Raw genomic sequence first — 21493 nt, forward strand, 5'->3', positions numbered from 1 at the left:
TCCCCGTGTCGCTGGTTGCAGTTGCACTCTATGTGATCAGAGAGCCGCCGCGAGACCCGGCTCTGTCTTCCCTGCCGCTCTCAGTGTCGGGCAGACTTCTGAGTCAGGGCTGCTTGCATTTGACGTCTGCTATCCTTCCTTGTGTACAGGTAGGAGAGTTGAAAGGGAAAAACTCTTGCTGAGCATTGCTGCATTTAGAGCTCATGCATACAAATATTCAAAGCGCTTGGGAAAAAACCCGATACAGTTCCAGACCAATATTTTTCTCTAAGTAAGGTAGTTGACTTGTTCATTGCTGGGCTGGGGACTTGCCCTAATCCAGTGCCACACTCACTGTGCCTGAAGGTGGGCAGGAAGCCTTCACGATGTTCCAGGTCTGGTTAGGTGCTTTCTAAAGTGAGCACCCCTGGCCTCCTCTGCACGCTGGCTTCTGGTCCGGACCTTTCCTGACTAGAGCTCTCATTCCTATTGTAATTCCTAGCCTTCTGCACATTCTGGACTCTTTGCCCATGTTGGTTATTGTTGTTGTTGTTTAGTCACGAAGTCATGTTCAACTCTTTGTGACCTCATGGACTGTAGCCCGCCAGGCTCCTCTGTCCATGGAATTCTCCAGACAAGAATACTGGAGTGGGTTGCCACTTCCTTCTCCAGGGAATCTTCCCAACCCAGGGATGGAACCCACATCCTACATTGGCAGGCAGATTCTTTACCGCTAAGCCACCAGGGAAGCCTGTTTCAGTTATTATGGAGCATCTGAATAGATGTTCACTAACTGGTCATGGAATAAATGAATGGCTATGGTGGTTGTCTTATGAGTATAAAAGCAAATTCTTCTAGAATGAGCTATGCTTTTACGTATCTGTACCATTAGCCTATCTGTTCTGAAAAGGAAAAGTTGATTTAGCCAGCAGTAAGGGGCTTCTGAGGAGTTTATTCAGCTATAATTAATGGATTATGATTCCATTCACTCCTGGACACCAGAGGATGGTCTTGAAGTTTCAGGCAGCCTGTTTCTTGTTAAGTCTTGTAATTGCAGGCCATATGCATGAGGCACTTCAGAGCTATGCTTCTCAGACATGAGTGTGCATAGGACTTAACGTGAGGATCTTGTGAAAATGATGATTCTGTTTCAGGAGTTTTGAGCATTTCTCATTCTCTGGGGATGCTGAGGTTGCTGGTCGGTAGACCCGACTTGAGTAACAGGATTTTCAAAATGGTTCTAGTAAATAAAGTTGGGATTTATTCTATGAAAATACCTAGATGCATTTCTATAGTTTGCAGAACAGCAGACTTCCTAGGGGGAAAACTTATAAGTACCTAACTCGTATTTCGGCTTGCAAATTTGTGAGAAATCTTTCCCACATTTAAACAGAGAAACCCTATATTGACCAGCGCCCCAAACTGCTTCCAAATGATCGTTTAGGTTGTACTCCTCTTAATATACAGCTTTATTTATTTAGGCTTTTCCAGATTTGGGAGGCCCTGGCCCTGGTGTAGCTACTTTAGCAACAGGGATGACTTCTAAAGCAGAAATATTCTTCGGAAGATCAGCAGTTCAAGGGCTGTGTTTATGAGACCTTCACATTTATTGATTGTGACCAAGCAGAGAAGTTCTCCAAGGACAGTCAATTAGAATGGCAGCAAGTAGGAAAGGGCAATGTTCAGCTTGAATTTTGCAAGCGAAACCTCGCCTCTGCTTACATATGTTCCAACAGATCTCTGAGTTGGAAGTTGGAAGTCTTCTCTAACAAGGCGGCCTTTATTTTCCAGGTTATCCGCAGCCAGTATGATGCCGTCTTTATAATCCCTGGAGGAGAACGTGCTCATCATGTTCAGGTAAAGGAGTGGTGGGTACCACAGGCCACGGCGTGACCAGTGGCAGTTCCCTGTCACTGTTTGAGACAACATTCAGTTTCATTATACAGTTGACATCATTCTCTTGTGTGTGTTCTACTCACTGATAACCAGCGTGCAGAGGGCCAGTCATGGGTGGTCTCAGTGAATTAATGCACATTTTGGAAGCATCTCAGAGTCTCTACAACAGAGTACCTTTGTAGACAACCAGGGAAAAAACAGGTCTGGTCACCAGAACTCTCCCTCCATCTTCTACAGAGCTAACATAGACTTCTTATGATTGTTCATCTTTAATCACCTTATCAGAAGGCTCTTATCTTTTCAACATTGATGTAAATGGGTGAACACCAAAGACTCTTCTAATTAAAGTCTTATCTCTGTTCCCTTATCTGAAGTTGCCCTTCTATAGAGAGTCTTTGTGTTTTCCTTTTAAATAAATGTATGTCCCACAACTTTGATTTGCCCAAATAGGTCACCAGGATTAATTTTCCATTAACCTTTATTGCGTCTTTCTTTCTAATCATCTTTTTAGAGGATTAAACAGTTCCCATTGGGTCAATCTCTGTGTAGGATATAGACCATCTTTATTCTTTGGTGGCCTTGATGGAACTGATGTCGATGGTGGTAGCCTCTGGTCCAGTACTGCACCTGGCCCCATTGACGATCTGTGGATAGACCCCCACAGGAGTTCTGTTTACCATGGCAATTTTGTCATTGGCATCAGTCTGTATTTGTTTTCTCTGGCAGCTGTAACGAAGTAACAAGGGCTGGATGGCTCAAACAACAGACACTTGTCATCTGGAAGCAGAAACCTGAAATCAAAATGTCAGCAGGCTTCGTTCCTTCTGGAAGTTGTAAGGGAGAATGTGGTCCTGGCCTGTCCTAGCTTCTGGTATCCTCAGGTGTTCCCTGGCCTCTGAATGGCCATCTTCTTCCTGTGTCTTTGAATTGTCTGTCTCCATGTTCAAACTCCCCCCCTTCTAAAGACACCTATCATATTGAATTAGAGATGCCTTTCATGACTTCTCTCATAATTTAACCATCTGCATAGATTCTATGTCTAAATGAGGCCACATTGAATTAAGACTTTCATATCTTTGGGGGATACATAAATTCAACCCATAACATTGTCTAAGAAAAGGCAAATTCATTCCTTTTGGTGTGCCCTGAAGAAACTAGAACCAAGCTTCTTGCTTAATATTAGTTGAATGAGCGAATGGCAGAGACGGTAACTACCATGGTCAAATTCAGTTGGCAAAAGTTAAGCGCAGTGACCAGGAGCAGACAGGCCTTCTACTCCGTCGTCCTCAGCAAGCTTGAACTTTCGGGAGAGTCCAAGTTCAACAGCATCCTAAATGGGATAAGAGTCGTCCCTTGAAAAGTAAGAGCAAGTAGACAATTTCTAGAAGGTGGCACTCTGCGCGAGCCCGGCCCACTTTCTCTGTCGCATCTCAGGCTGAGCCGCCAGTTTACACAGCACCGCTCTCAGAACATCAAGGTATCTTTCCAGCTAATTCAAAACCATTTAAATCATGCTTAGCCGGGCTGTTCTTTCTTTCCAGCTGTATCACTTTGCACTTATTAAATTGAACATTCTGTTCCAGAGCTCTCATCTCTAAACGGGCTCCTAAAACAGACCCGCCCCTGTTGTATCTTCTCTCTTCTCTGTGCTTCCTTGGCTTCAGACTATTAGCTGCAGCCTTTTGTGTGTTTAGGTTTGATAACATTATGAGGATGCTGGTCTCCAGATAGCAGTTAAAGGATCCATTTCTCAGAGATGTTTATTTAGAGAACCCTTATTTCCTGCAAGGGTGGCGCTTTCTGGATGTGTCTACTGTGACTTCCAGGAAAGGAAGTCTTACAGAAAGGCTTACCTTCCTGTCCCCAGAGGAAGCCTCCTGCTGAGCGAAGTCCAAGGCCATGGGAACCTGGTCCGAGGAATGAAGCAGGCATCTTTAGGGATCCTATGAATTGATGTCAGCCCCTGGGCTCGTGCTGCGGACCATGGGGTTCCAGCTTGACTTCCCCAAGACCGCACAGCAGGCAGGCTGGGGTCATTGACTTCCAGGCTTCTCAACCCCACGGAGGCCATCCTATGGCCAAATAATAGCATTGGCCCAGACAGCACTGGATTTATAAGATGACGACAGGCAGGAGAAAGTGAAAATGAAAATAAGAAGTCATTTTAGCATTTTTATGTTGACACTAGTCCTAAGGAAATTGGTAAATTACATAATATATTTACAGGGTACGTAATGCGTGCAGGCAGAGTTCCACCAAATGCCACCATATATGGTTGTATAACTTCATCTTCATGCCTCCACTGTTTGCTTATCTTTTCCATTTTATCAAAGTGCGTACTACCCTCTATTGCAAGCCTTCTGTAACTTACTATGTGAATCTCCTCATTTGGTCTGTGAGAATGTCAACAGGCATAAATGAAAACAGTTGATTTTGGTCACACCATGACCATATCAGAGTAATGCTGGAAGAGCTCTTTGATAGTGATGTGTCCGGTTCAGTGAGCAGCTGCATCTCGATCATTAAACTGTCCTTAAACAGCTTTTGTTGTTTAGTCGCTAAGTTGTGTCCAGCTCTTTTCTGACCCCATAGACTGTAGCCCACCAGGCTCCTCTGTCCATGGGATTTTCCAAGCAAGAATACTGGACTGAGTTGCCATTTCCGTCTCCAGGGGATGTTCTCGACCCAAGGATCAATCCCATGTCTCCTGCATTGAAGGCAGATTCTTTACCACTAAGCAAATAGCTTGCTTAGTGGCATCTGGTCACATCACTTCATGGGAAATAGATGGGGAAACAGTGGAAACAGTGTCAGACTTTATTTTTGGGGGCTCCAAAATCACTGCAGATGGTGATTGCAGCCATGAAATTAAAAGACGCTTACTCCTTGGAAGGAAAGTTATGACCAACCTAGACAGCATGTTGAAAAGCAGAGATATTACTTTGTCAACAAAGGTCCGTCTAGTCGAGGCTATGGTTTTTCCAGTAGTCATGTATGGATGTGAGAGTCGGACTGTGAAGAAAGCTGAGCGCCAAAGAATTGATGCTTTTGAACTGTGGTGTTGGAGAAGACTCTTGAGAGTCCCTTGGACTGCAAGGAGATCCAACCAGTCCATCCTAAAGGAGATGAGTCCTGGATGTTCATTGGAAGGGCTAATGCTGAGGCTGAAACTCCAATACTCTGGCCACCTGATGCGAAGAACTGGCTCATTTGAAGAGACCCTGATGCTTGGAGGGATTGAGGGCAGGAGGAGAAGGGGATGACAGAGGATGGCTGGATGGCATCACCGACTGGATGGACATGAGTTTGAGTGAACTCCGGGAGTTGGTGATGGACAGGGAGGCCTGGCGTGCTGCAATTCATGGGGTCTCAAGTAGTCGGACACGACTGAGCAACTGAACTGAACTGAACTGGAGTGCCTAAATTATGCATTGTTATAATTTTTGTGTTGTAATACATCTTATTTTAATAACTAGGTTATTTTGTATGTACCTAACACTTCTCTACCATTAAAGAGAAATACACCAGAAATAAAACCTTAAGTGCCTTGAAAACTAGAAACTAATTTACTATTGCTAAGTATTTTCCTCTATTTCCATTTTACACTCTAATTTCAGTAATCTGAGATTTCTGAAAATTCAGATATATGCGTTTCATGGAACTGATAATAATACACATATTCATTATGAGACTCGGATCTTTAAACAAAGGGAAAATTATTTTGTTTTTTTAGTTAGTAATTAACAGTAGTTTTTTTAAAGACCTCTGAAATTTTAGAGTGTATTTATGATACATGCGAAGTATTTTAATTAAAGAACTTGTGCTTTGAGTCAAGATCCTATCAGACTTTCTCAGAAGATGTTTGTGCATGGGAAAGTTAAGATACAAATCTTAGTGTTTGTTCTCCTTGGGTTCTCTTTCTGCCTCTGTCTCCTGACAGTTCCTTTTTTGTTTCTTTTAATGCATGAGTTAATACCTAGTGCTTTTAAGCTGATAATAAAGTCATAAAGAAGAGTGGACGGCTTCTGGCGCAGAGCTCAGAAGCTTGGCATGCCCCTCTATCACTTGCTCCCCCGACATTTAGGTCTCAGGAAGCTTTGTCAAATTTTCTATAATTCTTTCATATTTTTGTGGCCCTCACTGCGTGGCTGATGCTGCTGGAGCACCAGCTGGCTGAGGCTCCACTGGAGGGCAGGAGCAGCCCCGTCTCCCCAGGCCACTGTGAGTGGGAAATGAGATGATGGTTTCAAGACGACTAGCACAGGGCCTGGTATATTATTAAATAAGCGTGAAGTCGTCATTTCTCTCAGTGTTTACTAGACACAGAGCAAAGAGGACCTCGGCCCCCAGGAGCTGTGTTGCACACTGTGAGCCCTCCTCTCATCTCAGGCATGCAGCCTGTACTTGCCTCCATCCTGCCCACAGCAGCAAGGCTGCCCGCACCAGCAGGCTCATGCCCAGCCACACTCTTCCCCGCCTCGCTGCTGCTAAGGGGAAGTCAGGCCCTCCTAAGCCGGTGCTTGATCAGCTCAGTGCCCTCTCTGACTAGGTTGGCCAAAACGTCCATTTGGGTTTTTCACACCGTCTCATGAAATACCCAGACGAGCCTTTTGGTCACCCCAGTATTCACATCAGTCCTGGCTACATTCGCCTACTTTGGATTCTCACCCACAGTTTATTCTTTCCCATTCAAGCTCCATCTTCAGAACATCCTCCCTCCACCATCCTTCAGGACCTCACTTAAATTCATTCCCTCTGTGAACACTTTTCTCCATTCATAATTTACCCTTTCTTCATTGCAGGGGAACTTTCAGCAGACTCTCCACATCACGCAGGTTGACACCTGCCTCTCTGATGTCACGACTCGGTTCTTTAACACCCTCGGAAGGGCTGGCAGGTGCTTAGGGAAAGGGCCACGTACTTATTACATGTCCTGTTTGTGCTCAAAGCACAGCTTCTTGCAAACAGTGGACACTGCATTGATGTGTGTGAAAAGAGTGGAAGGAAGACAGAGTTCCCGTAATTTGTAAGGCTGCTACAGAGGTGGAACCGAGGGATTGATTACTTGCCATCTGGGAGAAGCAGTGGTTAACGCAGGATCTGAATGACCTCTCTCAGGGCAGAATGACTGTCAGCAAAGGGAGGGGGGTTACATTAAACCAAAAGCTGGAACGTCCACTCTGAAAGCTAGTTATCCGCCCTAAGGCAGGGACGTGGGAAGAGACTTGGAAAGCCATGAAGCCGTACGGGCCCCGGCTTGACAGTGAATGACAAATGAACAGGTAAGAGCACCACTATTGCATTAAGAAGCTCTGCATCTCTCCAGGAGATGGCCCTGGAAGACTTGATTCAATTTAAGACTTCTCTGCCGCAGATCTGGAGATAATCACAAATGCAGAAATATATTTATGAAAGTCTGTTGCCACTGAGCTCAAAAGACCATAATCCTATTACTTGTGAGTTTGAAAAGGGTAAACATGAATAACCGAAAGGGAATATCGATTACAGGAGTAATATGAACAGGAATAATGGAATTAAAGTAATTGAGGCAATATTGGACCTAATGGACCTTGTTTCTCTTAATGCCTCTCTTCTGCTCTTCACATTGACTTGGCCCTAAAGTCGATTGGACTCTGTGCACCGAGAGAGAAGAACATAATGGAAGAATTAGTATTGCTGTCTATAAAAAAAAAAATCAATCTGTTGTTCTTACAGAAGAACATCAATCAGTCTGTGAAATCAATTAGCTGGAATTTTTTACATTCAGCTCATAAGGTTACGGGACAAAGTGATGAGCAAAGCCGGCCTGCCTTGCACATAGTAGATACTCAGGAAAGGTTTCTTGAGTTAAAATCCTGAGGAGACCACGGATTTTTGTTGAAACACAACTGCAGTGTAAGTCCTTGCGTGGGTACTGATTCAGTCCCGCCCCTTCTCCTTCCTGGACTGAGTCCATCATGCTGTGAGTGGAGTCAACTCCATCTCACTGACCTCTGCAATGAGTTCTCTCCAAGTCGCTGCCTGGTCTTCCAGGCCAGTCTTGTGTGACCTCGGGTCTCTGTGTTATTTAAGGTCTGACCTGTTTCCTGTGACTAGGTTTTCTGCCCTGTAGAGCACTAGTAAATTACATTTCAGGGGAAATATCCCTTTGATGATATTACTGCCTCTCCAAAAAGCTTACGTCTCCCCTTTGTCTCCCAAGTTACAGGCTCATTGTACTTTACACCCTTCCCCAGCCTGTGGCTCTGAAGAGCTTCTGTGTTTAGACTTCTCCCACTGCCTGTCCACACTCAACTCCCACCGGCCCTACCTGGGCCCAATGGGGAAGGCACATGGGTCTCTGCAGGGCATCATCCCGTTTTCAAACAGGCAGGATGCTCTCCTTGGAAGTCTTCTTCTCATATCTATATCCCTCCAATTAGAGTCCGTCTGGCCAAGGCAAACCTGATCTTCCTTAAAACTGTGTGTTATCAAGAACTGTGTTGTGAAGATGTTTATTTCAGTGAGATAAATGGTATGAGGAACTAAAGAGCTGCAGGCACACAGTAATAGAATTGTTTTACCAGAAATTGGGCTTTCCAGGTGGCTCAGTGTTAAAGAATCCGCCTGCCAAGGCAGGAGACACAGAAGACATGGTTTCAGTCCTTGGGTGGGGAAGATCCCTTGGAGGTGGAAATGGCGACCCACTCCAGTATTCTTGCCTTGGAAATCACATGAACAGAGGAACCTGGTGGGCTACAGTCCATGGGGTTACAAAGAGTCAGGCAAGACTTAGTGACTGAGCATATTTCAATGATAATGGGGTTTTCGATGTCTATAGGAGTGTGACTTTAAAATCTGAAGATCCTGCAAAGTACAACATGGCACTGTGTCTCTTTTCACAGGTTTGTTGTGAACTAAACTGGAATTTTAAAAAACAATTCCAACATTTTAAGGACCCACAATGATGAAAAACTAAGAATAAAGACTTAGAGCAGCTGTATTTTAAGTAGAAGAACTTTTTCTCCATTCTCCCAGCAGTCTTGGTCTGCATTAAATAAATCTTCTCAATCAATTGATCACTTTGTATCTAATACACATTTTGCAGATTCTACAGTAGAAATGTTTCTAATGTTTGTTCTTCAAAACAGTTTAAGTCCTTTTTCCTCCATTGGCTTTGCCTCTTATCATTCAGCTCTTCTGTGTGGTGGTTTTCCCCCCTCCAGATACCTTTTTTTAAGGCTCATGATCTATTTAAGGATCATTAAAATATTTTTAAATATTTAACCTTTTTGAGAATTTTTAGATGCTATTCTGAAATAGGGAAATATTTTAATTTCCCACAATGCCCAACACATTGTTAGGGCAGTGTGACATATTGATTTATAAAAGTATACAATTATTAGGTTCAGTTTCACCTAAATTCCCAAGTTGCTCTTTTTCTGGCTTTCTATTTCACCTAAGGGCTTCACTGGTAGCTTAGTGGTAGAGAATCCACCTGCCAAAGCAGGAGACTTGGATTCTGTCCTTGGGTTGGGAAGATCCCTTGGAGGAGGAAATGGCAGCCTACTCCAGTATTCTTGCCTGGAGAATCCCATGGACAGAGGAGCCTGGCGGGCTATAGTCCAAGGGATCACAAAGAGCTGAACACCACTTTGTGACTGAACAATAAATTCCATGTGAACACTGGAGTTGGTCTGAATGGTTAAAATTTTCTTTAAAAAGTTGAATAATCCCCATTTCAATGTCGATGTGGAAAGATGAAGAGTGAGATAGGTTTCCGGTTATAGATGTAACATGTTTTAGTTCCTGGTACTTTTCAAGACACCATTAAAATGACATTTAAGTGATCTTTCTGATAAAACAATCACCCACCTAAAAGAACAAAGAAATGGGGCAATTACCATAGCATTGTGGAATCTGTGAATGAGTGGTAGCTTATTGAGTACAGGAGAAATCAAGAAGTAGCCTTCTTCATTGTGTAAGGAAGTGTAAAGAAGAATTTACACTGATGGATTCTACAGAAGCTCAGTAATTTTCAGCAATAAGAACCCTTTGTAAATGAGAGTGAAGATAGGAGTAAAATCAGGAGTATTGGTGAACATTTAGATCTGCTCCCCAACTTTACACAGGCAGGTAACTGCCCCCCTTCCGTTCTAACATAGGAATGGAGGTTTTTTTTTTTTTTTTTTTTTTCCTATAGAGATGATAAAATAGAGGCTTCTACATTGGAAGGTGTCAGGAAAAGTAAAAAGTGGTATTATCCATACATAGTGTTGAAATCAGGGAGATTGCATTGATTTACCAATTACAGTTACCTTCTTCTCCCTGCCCCCTAGCCCCAGGACACAGGGTGATAACCTGCCTACATGAGACCCCAGGAGACTTCCCTGGGATTCTGACCTAAAAATATAACACAAGGGTGCTCAATCAGGGGTTCCCCAAAGAATAGGCCTAACTAGAACACTCCTAAAGTGAATCCCAAGTCAACTCTTCTTCCACCCCAACTCTCTCCCCACCATACAACCCTTTCTATTGGCTTTCTTTAATTATCAGCAGACAGCCAAGGAATATGAGATATTTAAGAAAAGTTTCTCTTATGAAAGACAGACACCAAAACATGCAAACAGGAAAAGAAAAAGCAACTTAGAGGAAACAGAACCTTTGCAAGAAGGAAGAAATCTTAAAAAAAGTAATCACTTGTATCTTCAGAGACATAAGGTGTGATATTACAGCTGGGACACAGAAAAGAATTTATAAGACTTGGGAGATTAAAGTTAAGGAAATTTCCCAGAATGTGAAGCAAAGATAAAGAATGCAAAGTAATATAGAAAAAAAAACAAACAAGAAATTTATAGGATTGGCCCAAGAGGTCCAAAGTCCAAAAACAGTACCACCCAGCTTGAGAGAATATAGAAAACAGAGGACAGAAAACCATCAAAGGACTAATTCAACAGAATTCCCCAACCAAAGACAGGAGTTTCCCAATTAAAAGATAATACCAGTGCTCATCATGAAATGTGACAACATTCTAGCAAATGACAGGGTCAGTCAGTCAGTTCAGTCCCTCAGTCGTGTCTGACTCTGTGACCCCATGGACTGCAGCACAGCAGGCTTCCCTTATCCAGCATCAACTCCCGCAGCTTGCTCAAACTCACGTCCATTGAATCAGTGATGCCATCCAACCATCTCATCCTCTGTCATTCCCTTCTCCTGCCTTCAATCTTTCCCAGCATCAGGGTCTTTTCCAGTGAGTTAGTTCTTCGCATCAGATGTCCAAAGTTTTGGAGCTTCAGCTTTAACATCAGGCCTTCCAATGAATACTCAGGACTGATTTCCTTTAGGATTGACTGGTTTGATCTCCTTGCAGTCCAAGGGACTCCAAAGAGTCTTCTCCAAACACCACAGTTAAAAAGTGTCAATTCTTTGGCACTCAGCTTTCTTTATAGTCCAACTCTCATATCTGTACATGACTACTGGAAAAACCATAGCTTTGACTAGACAGACCTTTGTCAGCAAAGTAATGTCTCTGCTTTTTAATACTCTGTCTAGGTTGATCATAGCTTTCCTTCCAAGGAGCAAGTGTCTTTTAATTGCTGCAATCACCATCTGCAGTGATTTTGGAGCCCAAGAAAATAAATAAAATCTGCCACTATCTCCACTTTTTTCACCATATATTTGCCATGAAGGGACCATATATTTGATGGGACCAGGTGCTATGAACTCTGTTTTTTGAATGCTGAGTTTTAAGCCAGCTTTTTCACTCTCCTCTTTCACTTTCATCAAGAGGCTCTTTAGTTCCTCTTCGCTCTGCCATAAAGGTAGTGTCATCTGCATATTTGAGGTTATTGATATTTCTCCCAGCAACCTTGATTCCATCTTGTGCTTCATCCAGCCAGGCATTTTGCATGATGTACTCTGCATATGAGTTAAATAAGCAGGGTGACAATATACAGTCTTGAAATACTCCTTTCCCAGTTTGGAACCAGTCCGTTGTTCCATGTCCAGTTATAACTGTTGCTTCTTGGCCTGCATACAGATTTCTCAGGAGGCATGTAGGGTGGTCTGGTATTCCCATCTGTTGAATTTTCCCGAGTTTGTTGTGATCCACACAGTCAAGGTTTTGGCATAGTCAATAAAGCAGAAGTAGATGTTTTTCTGGAACTCTCTTGCTTCTTCTATGATCCAGTTGACATTGGTAATTGGATCTCTGGTTCCTCCACCTTTTCTAAATCCAGCTTGAACATCTGGAAGTTCTAGGTTCACATACTGTTGAAGCCTGGCTTGGAGAATTTTGAGCATTACTTTGCTAGCCTGTGAGATGAGTGAAGTTGTACAGTAGTTTGAACATTCTTTGGCATTTCCTCTCTTTGGGATTGGAACGAAAACAGATCTTTTCCAGTCCTGTGGCCACTGCTGAGTTTTCCAAATTTGCTAGCATATTGTGTGTAGCACTTTCACAGCATCATTTTTTTTTAAATTTTAATTTTTACTTTATTTTACTTTATAATACTGTATTGGTTTTGCCATACATTGACATGAATCAGCCACGGGTGTACATGAGTTCCCAAACATGAACCCTCCTCCCACCCCATATCATCTCTCTGGATCATCCCCGTGCACCAGCCCCAAGCATCCTGTATCCTGCATCGAACATAGACTGGCGATTCGTTTCTTACATGATAGTATACATGTTTCACTGCCATTCTCCCAAATCATCCCACCCTCTCCCTCTCTCTCAGAGTCCAAAAGTCCACTCTACACATCTGTGTCTCTTTTGCTGTCTCACATACAGGGTCATCATTACCATCTTTCTAAATTTCATATGTATGTGTTAGTATACTGTATTATATGGAATGTTTTTCTTTCTGGCTTACTTCACTCTGTATAATCAGCTCCAGTTTCATCCATCTCATTAGAACTGATTCAAATGTATTCTTAATGGCTGAGTAATACTCCATTGTGTATATGTACCAGAGCTTTCTTATCCATTCATCTGCTGATGGACATCTAGGTTGTTTTCATGTCCTGGCTATTATAAACAGTGCTGCGATGTAGGATTCAAAATAGCTTAGCTGGAATTTCATCACCTCCACTAACTTTGTCTGTAGTGATGCTTCCTAAGGCCCACTTGACTTCGCATTCCAGGATGTTTGGCTCTAGGTGAGTGATCACACTATCATGGTTAGCTGGGTCATAAAGATCTTTCTTGATAGTCCTTCTGTGTATTCTTGCCACCTCTCCCTAATATCTTCTGCTTCTGTTAGGTCCATACCATTTCTGTCCTTTATTGTGCCCATCTCTGCATGAAATGTTCCCTTAGTATCTCTGATTTTCTTGAAGAGATCTCTAGTCTTTCCCATTCTGTTGTTTTCCTCTATTTCTTTGCATTGATTGCTGAGGAAGGCTTTCTTATCTCTCCTTGCTATTCTTTGGAATTCTACATTCAAATGGGTATATCTTTCCTTCTCTCCTTTGCCTTTCAGTTCTCTTCTTTTCTCAGCTATTTGTAAGGCCTCCTCAGAGAGCCATTTTGCCTTTTTACTTTTTTTTTTTTTCCCTTGGGGATGGTTTTGATCACCACCTCCTGTACAATGTCATGAACCTCCGTCCATAGTTCTTCAGGTACTCTGTATATCAGATCAAATCCCTTGAATCTATTTGTCACTTCCACTGTATAATCATAAGGGATTTGATTTAGGTCATACCTGAATGGTCTAGTAGTTTCCCCTACTTTCTTCAGTTTAAATCTGAATTTGGCAATAGGGAGTTCACGATCCGAGCCTCAGTCAGCTCCCGGTCTTGTTTTTGCTGACTGTATAGACATTTTCCATCTTCAATTGCAAAGAATATAATCAATCTGATTTCTGTATTGATCCTCTGGTAATGTCCATGTGTAGAGCAATGTCCATGTGTAGAGTCTTCTCTTGTGTTGTTGGAAGAGGGTGTTTGCTATGACCAGTGTGTTCTCTTGGCAAAACTCTGTTAGCCTTCGTCCTGCTTCATTTCGTACTCCAAGGCCAAACTTGCCTGTTACTCCAGGTATCTCTTGACTCCCTACTTTTTCATTCCACTCCCTATCAAGAGAAGATTTGATTAAAGATTTACTGAGCATGGCCCCGCCCATCAGAACAAGACCCAGATTCCCCCACAGCCAGTCCCTACCATCAGGAAGCTTCTACAAGCCTCTTATCCTTCTCCACCAGGGGGCAGACAGGATGAAAGCCACAATCACAGAAAACTAACCAAACTGATCACACGGACCACAGCCTTGTCTAACTCAGTGAAACTGTGAGACAGGTCATGGTGGAGAGTTCTGACAAAACGTGGTCCACTGGAGAAGGGAATGGCAAACCACTTCAGTATGCTTGCCTTGAGAACCCCATGAACAGTATGAAAAGGCAAAAAGATATGACACTGAAAGATGAACTCCCCAGGTCAGTAGGTGCCCAATATGCTACCGGAGATGAGTGAAGCAATAGCTCCAGAAAGAATGAAGAGGCTGAGACAAAGTAGAAACCACGCCCAACTGTGGATGTGACCGGTGGTGAAAGTAAAGTCTGATGCTGTAAAGAACAATATTGCCTAGGAACCTGGAATTTTAGGTCCATGAATCAAGGTAAATTGGAAGTGGTCAAATAGGGGATGGCAATAGTGAACATCAACATTTTAGAAACCAGTGAACTGAAATAGCCCAGAATGGGCAAACTTAATTCAGATGATCATTGTATCTGCTACTGTGGGCAAGAATCCCTTGAAAGAAATGGAGTAGCCCTCATAGTCAATAAGAGTCCTAAATGCAGTACTTGGATGCAATCTCAAAAATGACAGAATGATCTCTGTTCATTTCCTGGGCAAACCATTCAGTTACAGAGTAATCCAAGTCTATACCCCAACCAGTAATGCTGAAGAAGCTGAAGCTCAACAGCTCTATGAAGACTTACAAGACCTTCTAGAATTAACATCCCCAAAAGATGTCCTTTCATTATAGGGGACTGGAATGCAAAATGATGGCATAAACCAGTTGGGGGTGGGAGAGAAAGAAGGCCCCAGATCCCAGAGACCGGACAACAGAAGAGCCAGACAGGGAGAGGGACAAGTGACCCACCGATCTCAACAGGAGTAAGCTGAGGGCGACAGGAAAGGCCTCTTGAAGATGATGACATTGATAAAACGCCTGATGTGTTTATACTGTAAAGAAGTTTACAGAACCGGGGGAGGCTTTGGGGATAACCTCATGGTAAATATATAAGGAAAGTAACCCGAATGAAACAGAGATTAACTCCAGGAAGGAGAAAAAGTAATGCCGAAAAGGAAACATAATCATTGAATAGCATCAATAACACCTGTGTGGTTGGTGTGCTTCATCGTGTCTGACTCTTTGCGACCCCGTGGACTGCAGCCCGCCAGGCTCATCTGTCCATGGGGTTTCCCAGCAAGAATGCCAGAGTGGGTTGCCATTTGCTCCTCCGGGAGATCTTCCCGACCCAGGGAATGAAGCTGCATCTCCTTTGGCTCCTGCATTTGCGGGTGGATTCTTTACCACCGAGCCCCCTGGGAAGCCCTTGAAAAGTACCTGACTCAGACATTAATAGTGTCTGTAGTTACAGTGCTATAAAAATGGGTACTTAACATAACCACACTTGTGCTAGAAATCTGACAGGGCAGGAACATGGGACAAGTATATGTGGATGAAACAAAGAAACCCTCATCTTCCTCTTGGAGAGGTCAGTAGATAATACCTAAAACTGGAAATCCCAGAGGTGCTAACATAAGCACGTTATTTAAATCAGCCCTCAATTCCACTTCATGGTGGTGCACATAGTTGAGGACATCCATTTGGGACTATTGCATAGATAAGAAACTTCCAAAGAAAATGTTCTCAAATTTCTAATAAGAAACTTGAATTTGTTTTCATGAATGTAACTTTGTTTCATATTGCTTATTTGCGTGAAATAGTCTCATAGAATTCTTGATCAAGATGTCAGTGATTCTCCTCCTGGAATTCATGTTCGTCACTGTCAGATACTATACAGGCAGCAGTTAAGAAATATTCGAGCTGTTTCCACACTATTCCAGATTTTACAACAATATTTTTGAAAGTTTGTATTTAAAAAATTCAGTTGCTTTAATACTTCTCTTTGCTCTATACATGCAATACTCTGATACTGCCCATTGTAATATTTTTTTGTCTATGAAGTAATTAAAAATAATGGCGGGGCCCTAATTTGTAAAATGCATGTTCATTGTCAGAGCAGTCACCCCATAGATTGCTTGGATGTCAAGGAAAGGGTGCATTAGCCCCCAGCAGAAAGAAGTTTCTGAGATCCATAAAGAGAGAATTTGGGGAGCTGATACCTGTAGCTTTGCCCAGCAATTCTCTCTCCCCAACTTCCTAGAGCCAACACCTCTGTCCAGATGTTCCTTGCACATCTGAAATGCAAACACCTGCCTCCAGCTGCATCGGCCAGTTCTCCAGAAGGGCAGTGGTGCCTTGTACAGCAGCATGTCGATGTGGGTGTCATGGCCCAGTGGAGTCAGGACCTCACAGCAGATCTGGAACCAGTTCACAGCACAGCAGTGTGCTGAGACCTACCACTTGGAATGTACTGACCTCTGCATGTGGAAGCAGAGGCCCGCGTAAGGACTGCAAGAGTCGCAGGCAGTTAACCCGTGGGCCTATCCCTACTTAACTGGTGAGACTGCGTCATGAACAAATTAGTATAAATACGAGCTGATTCTTAAGGGATATCTCTCATGTGTTCACATTAGATCTTCCAGACCTCATCCAGGGATTGGAAGGAGCTGCTTTGACTCCATTTCCATGAGATGAGGCAAGCAAATGTAGCTGATTGTGGAATACGGCTCACTTCTTAAATTCAGAGGTTCTTTAGTTTCTGCATTATCCACATGCTGTATTTTCCATTTTGTCTCAAGTATCGGGCTTCCCCGATGGCTCAGATGGTAAAGAATCTGCCGGCAATGTGGGAGACCTAGGTTCGATCTCTGGGTTGGGAAGGTCCCCTGGAGGAGGGCACAGCAACCCACTCAAGTATTCTTGCGGGAGAATCTCCATGGACAGAGGAGCCTGGTGGGCGACAGTCCATGGGGTCACAACGAGTTGGACTCTTCAGTTTGTGGATTATCCACATGCTGTGTTTTCCACTTTGTTTCAAGTATTGCAATAAAGAACAGAACATCTGAAGATAATAAACAGCACCTTTGACTAAAAGAGAAGTTGAAATGAATGGGGAATAAAGCTTGTGTTATTTGCATCTCCAATTATTAATGTGGTCCTAGGGAAGTTAGTAATAAGGTTTCAGAAGAGGTAGGAAATGGATAGCACTCTTTCATTAAATTAGCTGGAAAAGAAGAAAGGCACTTCAGTGTACAGAGGAGTGACTGCTCACTCTCCTTCTACATAAGGGAAGGAGAATGTGGTCCATTTGGCGCCCTCCATATTCAAGGCTGAAATTGGAAACAATGACGCTTTAATTCACTGCTGAGTTAATGGGCCTGCTGATTTGTCTTCATTTTTCAGGACTCTAAAATGTCCTTAAAACCCTCTCAAGGGTTTTATACGTTTAACCTGAGGTCTCTGTGCTTCATTTTCCCTTTTGTTCTTCAAACACTCTCATTGCCTTTCTCTGTTTCATCTTCTGAGAGGTTTGGAATAATGCATGATATGTATTGAATGATTTGGATGGGGTTTGTGACATGTCTTGCTGATGTTAAGCCACTCAAAATCCTAGGGAATAGTTCCAGCTTGCATTAGCAGATTAATGCAGGTGAACTTCAGAGTCTTAATTTTAAAGAATTTACATTTTTACCAGTGATGATTGAAAACCATTGGCATTCTTTCTGCCCAAATTACTGATTACAATTGCAAATTCTTGCAAAAAGTGCTAGAATGACTTCTCACTGTTGCATAAGGCACAGAGGAGTATTTTACCCGTTTAATGGCTATTAAATATTTAAAAAACAATTTTCCAAAAATACATCCATAACTGTAGGTAACGTGCATAAATCACAATGGGAAATGCATTCTGGTATTGCATGCCTAATAACACTTGTGTAGACCAGTTTCCCTGTCTAAGAGAATTTGCTGAGAGGAAAGGTTAAATTTGGGGGAGATTTTTCATTTGTGGCTTTATTAGGAGATTGAAACAAACAGGCGTGCTTTCAGATGAGATCAAGAGCGTTATTACTTAGGTGGTTACTGACTTTTTGCTCCAGGATTTCCTGGATGTGAGCTGTGAGTCCCAACTTCAGGATCTGGATCAGGCATGGTGATAACCATGTTGAGTTAGTTATTTGGGATATGGGATCCAGGAAGCCCATCAGCTCTTGAATGTTCCCTGTGAAAAATGAGCAGGAGTTAGTTTTATAAAGTTAAGGGACTTCTGTTCCAGGCAAAGATTCAAAAGAAGATTCTAAAAAGAGGGCAAGTAAAGAACCTGCCTGCCAGTGCAAGACAGATGTGGGTTTGATCCCTGGTTGGGAAGATCCCCTGGAGAAGAGAATGGCTTCCCACTCTAGTGTTCTTGCCTGGAGAATTCCATGGACAGTCCATCGGGTCACAAAAGGTTGGACACGGCTGAAGGGACTGGGCACGCGTGCACGCAAGAGAGAGAAGGGTTAGCTCCACCATCTGGAGAGCAGAGAAGGGACTGGGCAGGGCTGGGACCAGGGAGTGGGGGCGGGGTCAGGGCCTGGGGGCAGGGCTAGAAAAGAGGAGTAGGAGGAAAGCAGGGAGTCACCTGGTGGGCTTGAGATCTGGGATGGAAATTTAATTTTCTGAAGAAACATTTGGAACTCTTGGCAACAAGTGACATGATCAAAATGACATTTAGGGGAGGTGATGCTTGCCTTGTGGGCTATACAGAAACTCAAAAGAAGAGGAAAGAGGCAGGCACTTGGTGGGAAGGGCTGCAGAGAAGAAGGGAGAAAGAGAAGAGATTTTCCTTGGCTGCCTTGGAGAACTCCTCCCATCCCTACAGGTCCAAAAAAAAAGGTGTCGGGGTTATCCAAAAGATTTGCATCGAATGTCCAAGATGCCCTCCAGAATAGGTCAGTTCTCTTCCCAGCTTACAAGTCATGGAACCGTGGCAAAGGATCAGTTTGCAAAAGATAGAAATTTGTTAAATTGATTGATTGTCCTTTGGACATAGTAGGACCCTTCCCCTCATTATTCCTGCCTCTAGGAGATCCTGCAGTTGGCAATAAATAAAAGGATGTGAGAAGAGTTATCGGTCCAGGAAAGGAAACATAGGCCTGGGTTGGGCTGTACACACACAGTAATTGGATCCGGGTGTGGGGATAAGCATTCCATGTTGCAAAGAGGAGACAGTAAGAGCTGAAGCTGGAGTGCACACACAGTAAGCTGCTTCGGTGAGGCCAAGGGAGAAAGGAGACAGAGAAGGAGCGACCAGAGTGGCATTAAACCCGTGAAATTGTTTGATCTGAACTTGACATGGATATTTGCTTTATTAGAGCTGATGCTATGATCTTTGCTTTTAGGTCATAAATGTTGGGGGGGGGGAACAGTCTTATTTCCCAAGACTTACCATCTACAAAGAATTCACAATATAAATACAAACAAGGTGAGCTCCAAACCAGTATTGCTAACCAGATGTTCAGCCACCCAAGAGATTTTCATGAGCCCCCTTTACAAATACAGTTCCCCATTATTCTTCTTAGAGTCAGTTTATTGGAGTGAAAAGTCTAAATGAGTATCAGGAAGGCAATTTTCAAGATAGGTTTGCATTCTGAAGTGGTGGAGCTTTTTGAAAAGGAACAAAAATGTCAAAAGGTACAGACTTCTAGTTATAAAATAAGTAAGCAATTAGCATGTCCTGTAGAGCATGATGACTATAATACTGTATTATACATTCAGACCTTGCTGAGAGACTAGATCTTAAAACTTCTCATCCCAAGAAAAAAGTTGTAGTTATGGGTGGTGATTGACAACAGTCTGACTTCTTATGGTAATTGTTCTGCAGTGTATACATAGATTGATCATTATGTGGTACTTGTGGAATTGATGTAATGTTGTATGTCTCAAAATAAAAAAATTAATAAAAGAATACATTAATTCTTACATTGTAATAAAAATCAAGCAGCATTCACCCAGCCTCCAGGATGGATTATAATACTGGACACTTTGTTCTGAATGGGAAATCCTTTTGAATCCCGTATCACTCAGGGTTTTCCAGACAAATAGAATCAATAGATATCGTGCATATATATGTGTGTGTGTGTGCATATGTATGTGTGTGGGTATATGTGTGTATGTATATGTGTGTGTATATGCATGTATGATATATGTATGTGTGTATATGTGTGTAATATATGTTTATGTGTGTGTGTGTGTGTATAGGTGAAGGTGAAGTTGCTCAGTCGTGTCCAACTCTTTGCGACCCCCATGGACTGTAGCCTACCAGGCTCCTCCGTCCATGGGATTCTCCAGGCAAGAATACTGGAGTGGGTTGCCATTTCCTTCTCCAGAGGATCTTCCTGACCCAGGGATCGAACCCAGATCTCCCACATTGGAGGCAGACGCTTTAACCTCTGAGCCACCAGGGAAGCCATGTGTGTATATATGTGTGCATATGTATGTGTGTATGTATATGTGCATGTATGTGTATATGTGTGTGTATATGTGGTTTGTTTATTTTAAGTAATTGTTTCACACAGTTGCGTGAAGCAGGCAAGTCTGACACTCACTGGGCTGGCCAGCCCAGTGATGATGTTGTTGTAGCCTTAAATTGTTGTTGTTGTAGCCTTAAATCTGGAATCTTTAGGGCAAGTCAGCAGGTTAAAAACATAGGCCAGGAGCATGTCGCTGCTGCTTGCCTGGGACGGCCACAGCATGGCGGAGCAGGAGCTCGAGGCGCTGAGGAAGCAGAGGCTGGCCAGGCTGCAGGCAAAGCACAGGGATCCTGGCACTGGAGCACAACAGGAAGCAAAGCAGAAATGAGAAATAGTATCTTAGCCCAGGTTCTGGATCAGTCAGCCCGGGCCCAGTTAAGTAACTTAGCACTTGTAAAGCCTGAGAAAACTAAAGCAGTAGAGAATTACCTTATACAGATGGCATGGTATGGACAACTAAGTGGGAAGGTATCAGAACAAGGTTTAATAGAAATCCTCGAAAAAGTAAGCCAGCAAACAGAAAAGAAAACAACAGTTAAATTCAACAGAAGAAAAGTAATGGACTCTGACGAAGATGACGATTATTGAATTTGTCTAGAGACTGGAACTTAACAAAGTTCCAGTATTATCTAGGACAGATAATACTTGGCAGAAGTTAAGATCTGGGTGGTGTGTTTACTTTGTTTATTGTCTATATACCTTTTAAAAATAAACTTGTTATGCAAAATAGAAAAAAAATAAAATGAAAACATAGGCCAGATTTCTACAGTTTTTAGGCAGAATTCCCTTTTCTCCTGGAAACTCAGTTTTTGCTCTTAAGACCTTTAGCTTATTGTATGAGGCCCATTCAGACTGTCCAGGGTGATCTCTTTCACTTAAAGTTAACAGATGGATAATGTCAGTCACATCTACAGAAATACCTTTACAGCCACATCTAGACTATTGTTGGACCAAATAACTGGGCAGCGCAGCTGACCAAGCTGACATG

General features: G+C 42.9%; 1 protein-coding gene and 1 pseudogene across 2 annotated transcripts in view; both read left to right on the forward strand.

Annotated features, from left to right (window-relative positions):
- LOC108637261 (atherin-like) overlaps positions 1-21493 on the forward strand; it is a 419308-nt gene that overhangs the window by 146109 nt on the left and 251706 nt on the right. The window contains exon 5 of the mRNA XM_018056314.1: positions 1771-1836. Within this exon, the coding sequence (XP_017911803.1) occupies positions 1771-1836 (66 nt within the window). The remainder of the gene's footprint in view (positions 1-1770; positions 1837-21493) is intronic.
- LOC102177349 lies at positions 20678-21243 on the forward strand (annotated as a pseudogene). Its single transcript, XR_001918962.1, has one exon. The product of XR_001918962.1 is annotated as a programmed cell death protein 5 pseudogene (transcript).

The sequence above is a fragment of the Capra hircus genome, chromosome 12 (genome assembly GCF_001704415.2).
Source record: "Capra hircus breed San Clemente chromosome 12, ASM170441v1, whole genome shotgun sequence".
NCBI lineage: Eukaryota > Metazoa > Chordata > Mammalia > Artiodactyla > Bovidae > Capra > Capra hircus.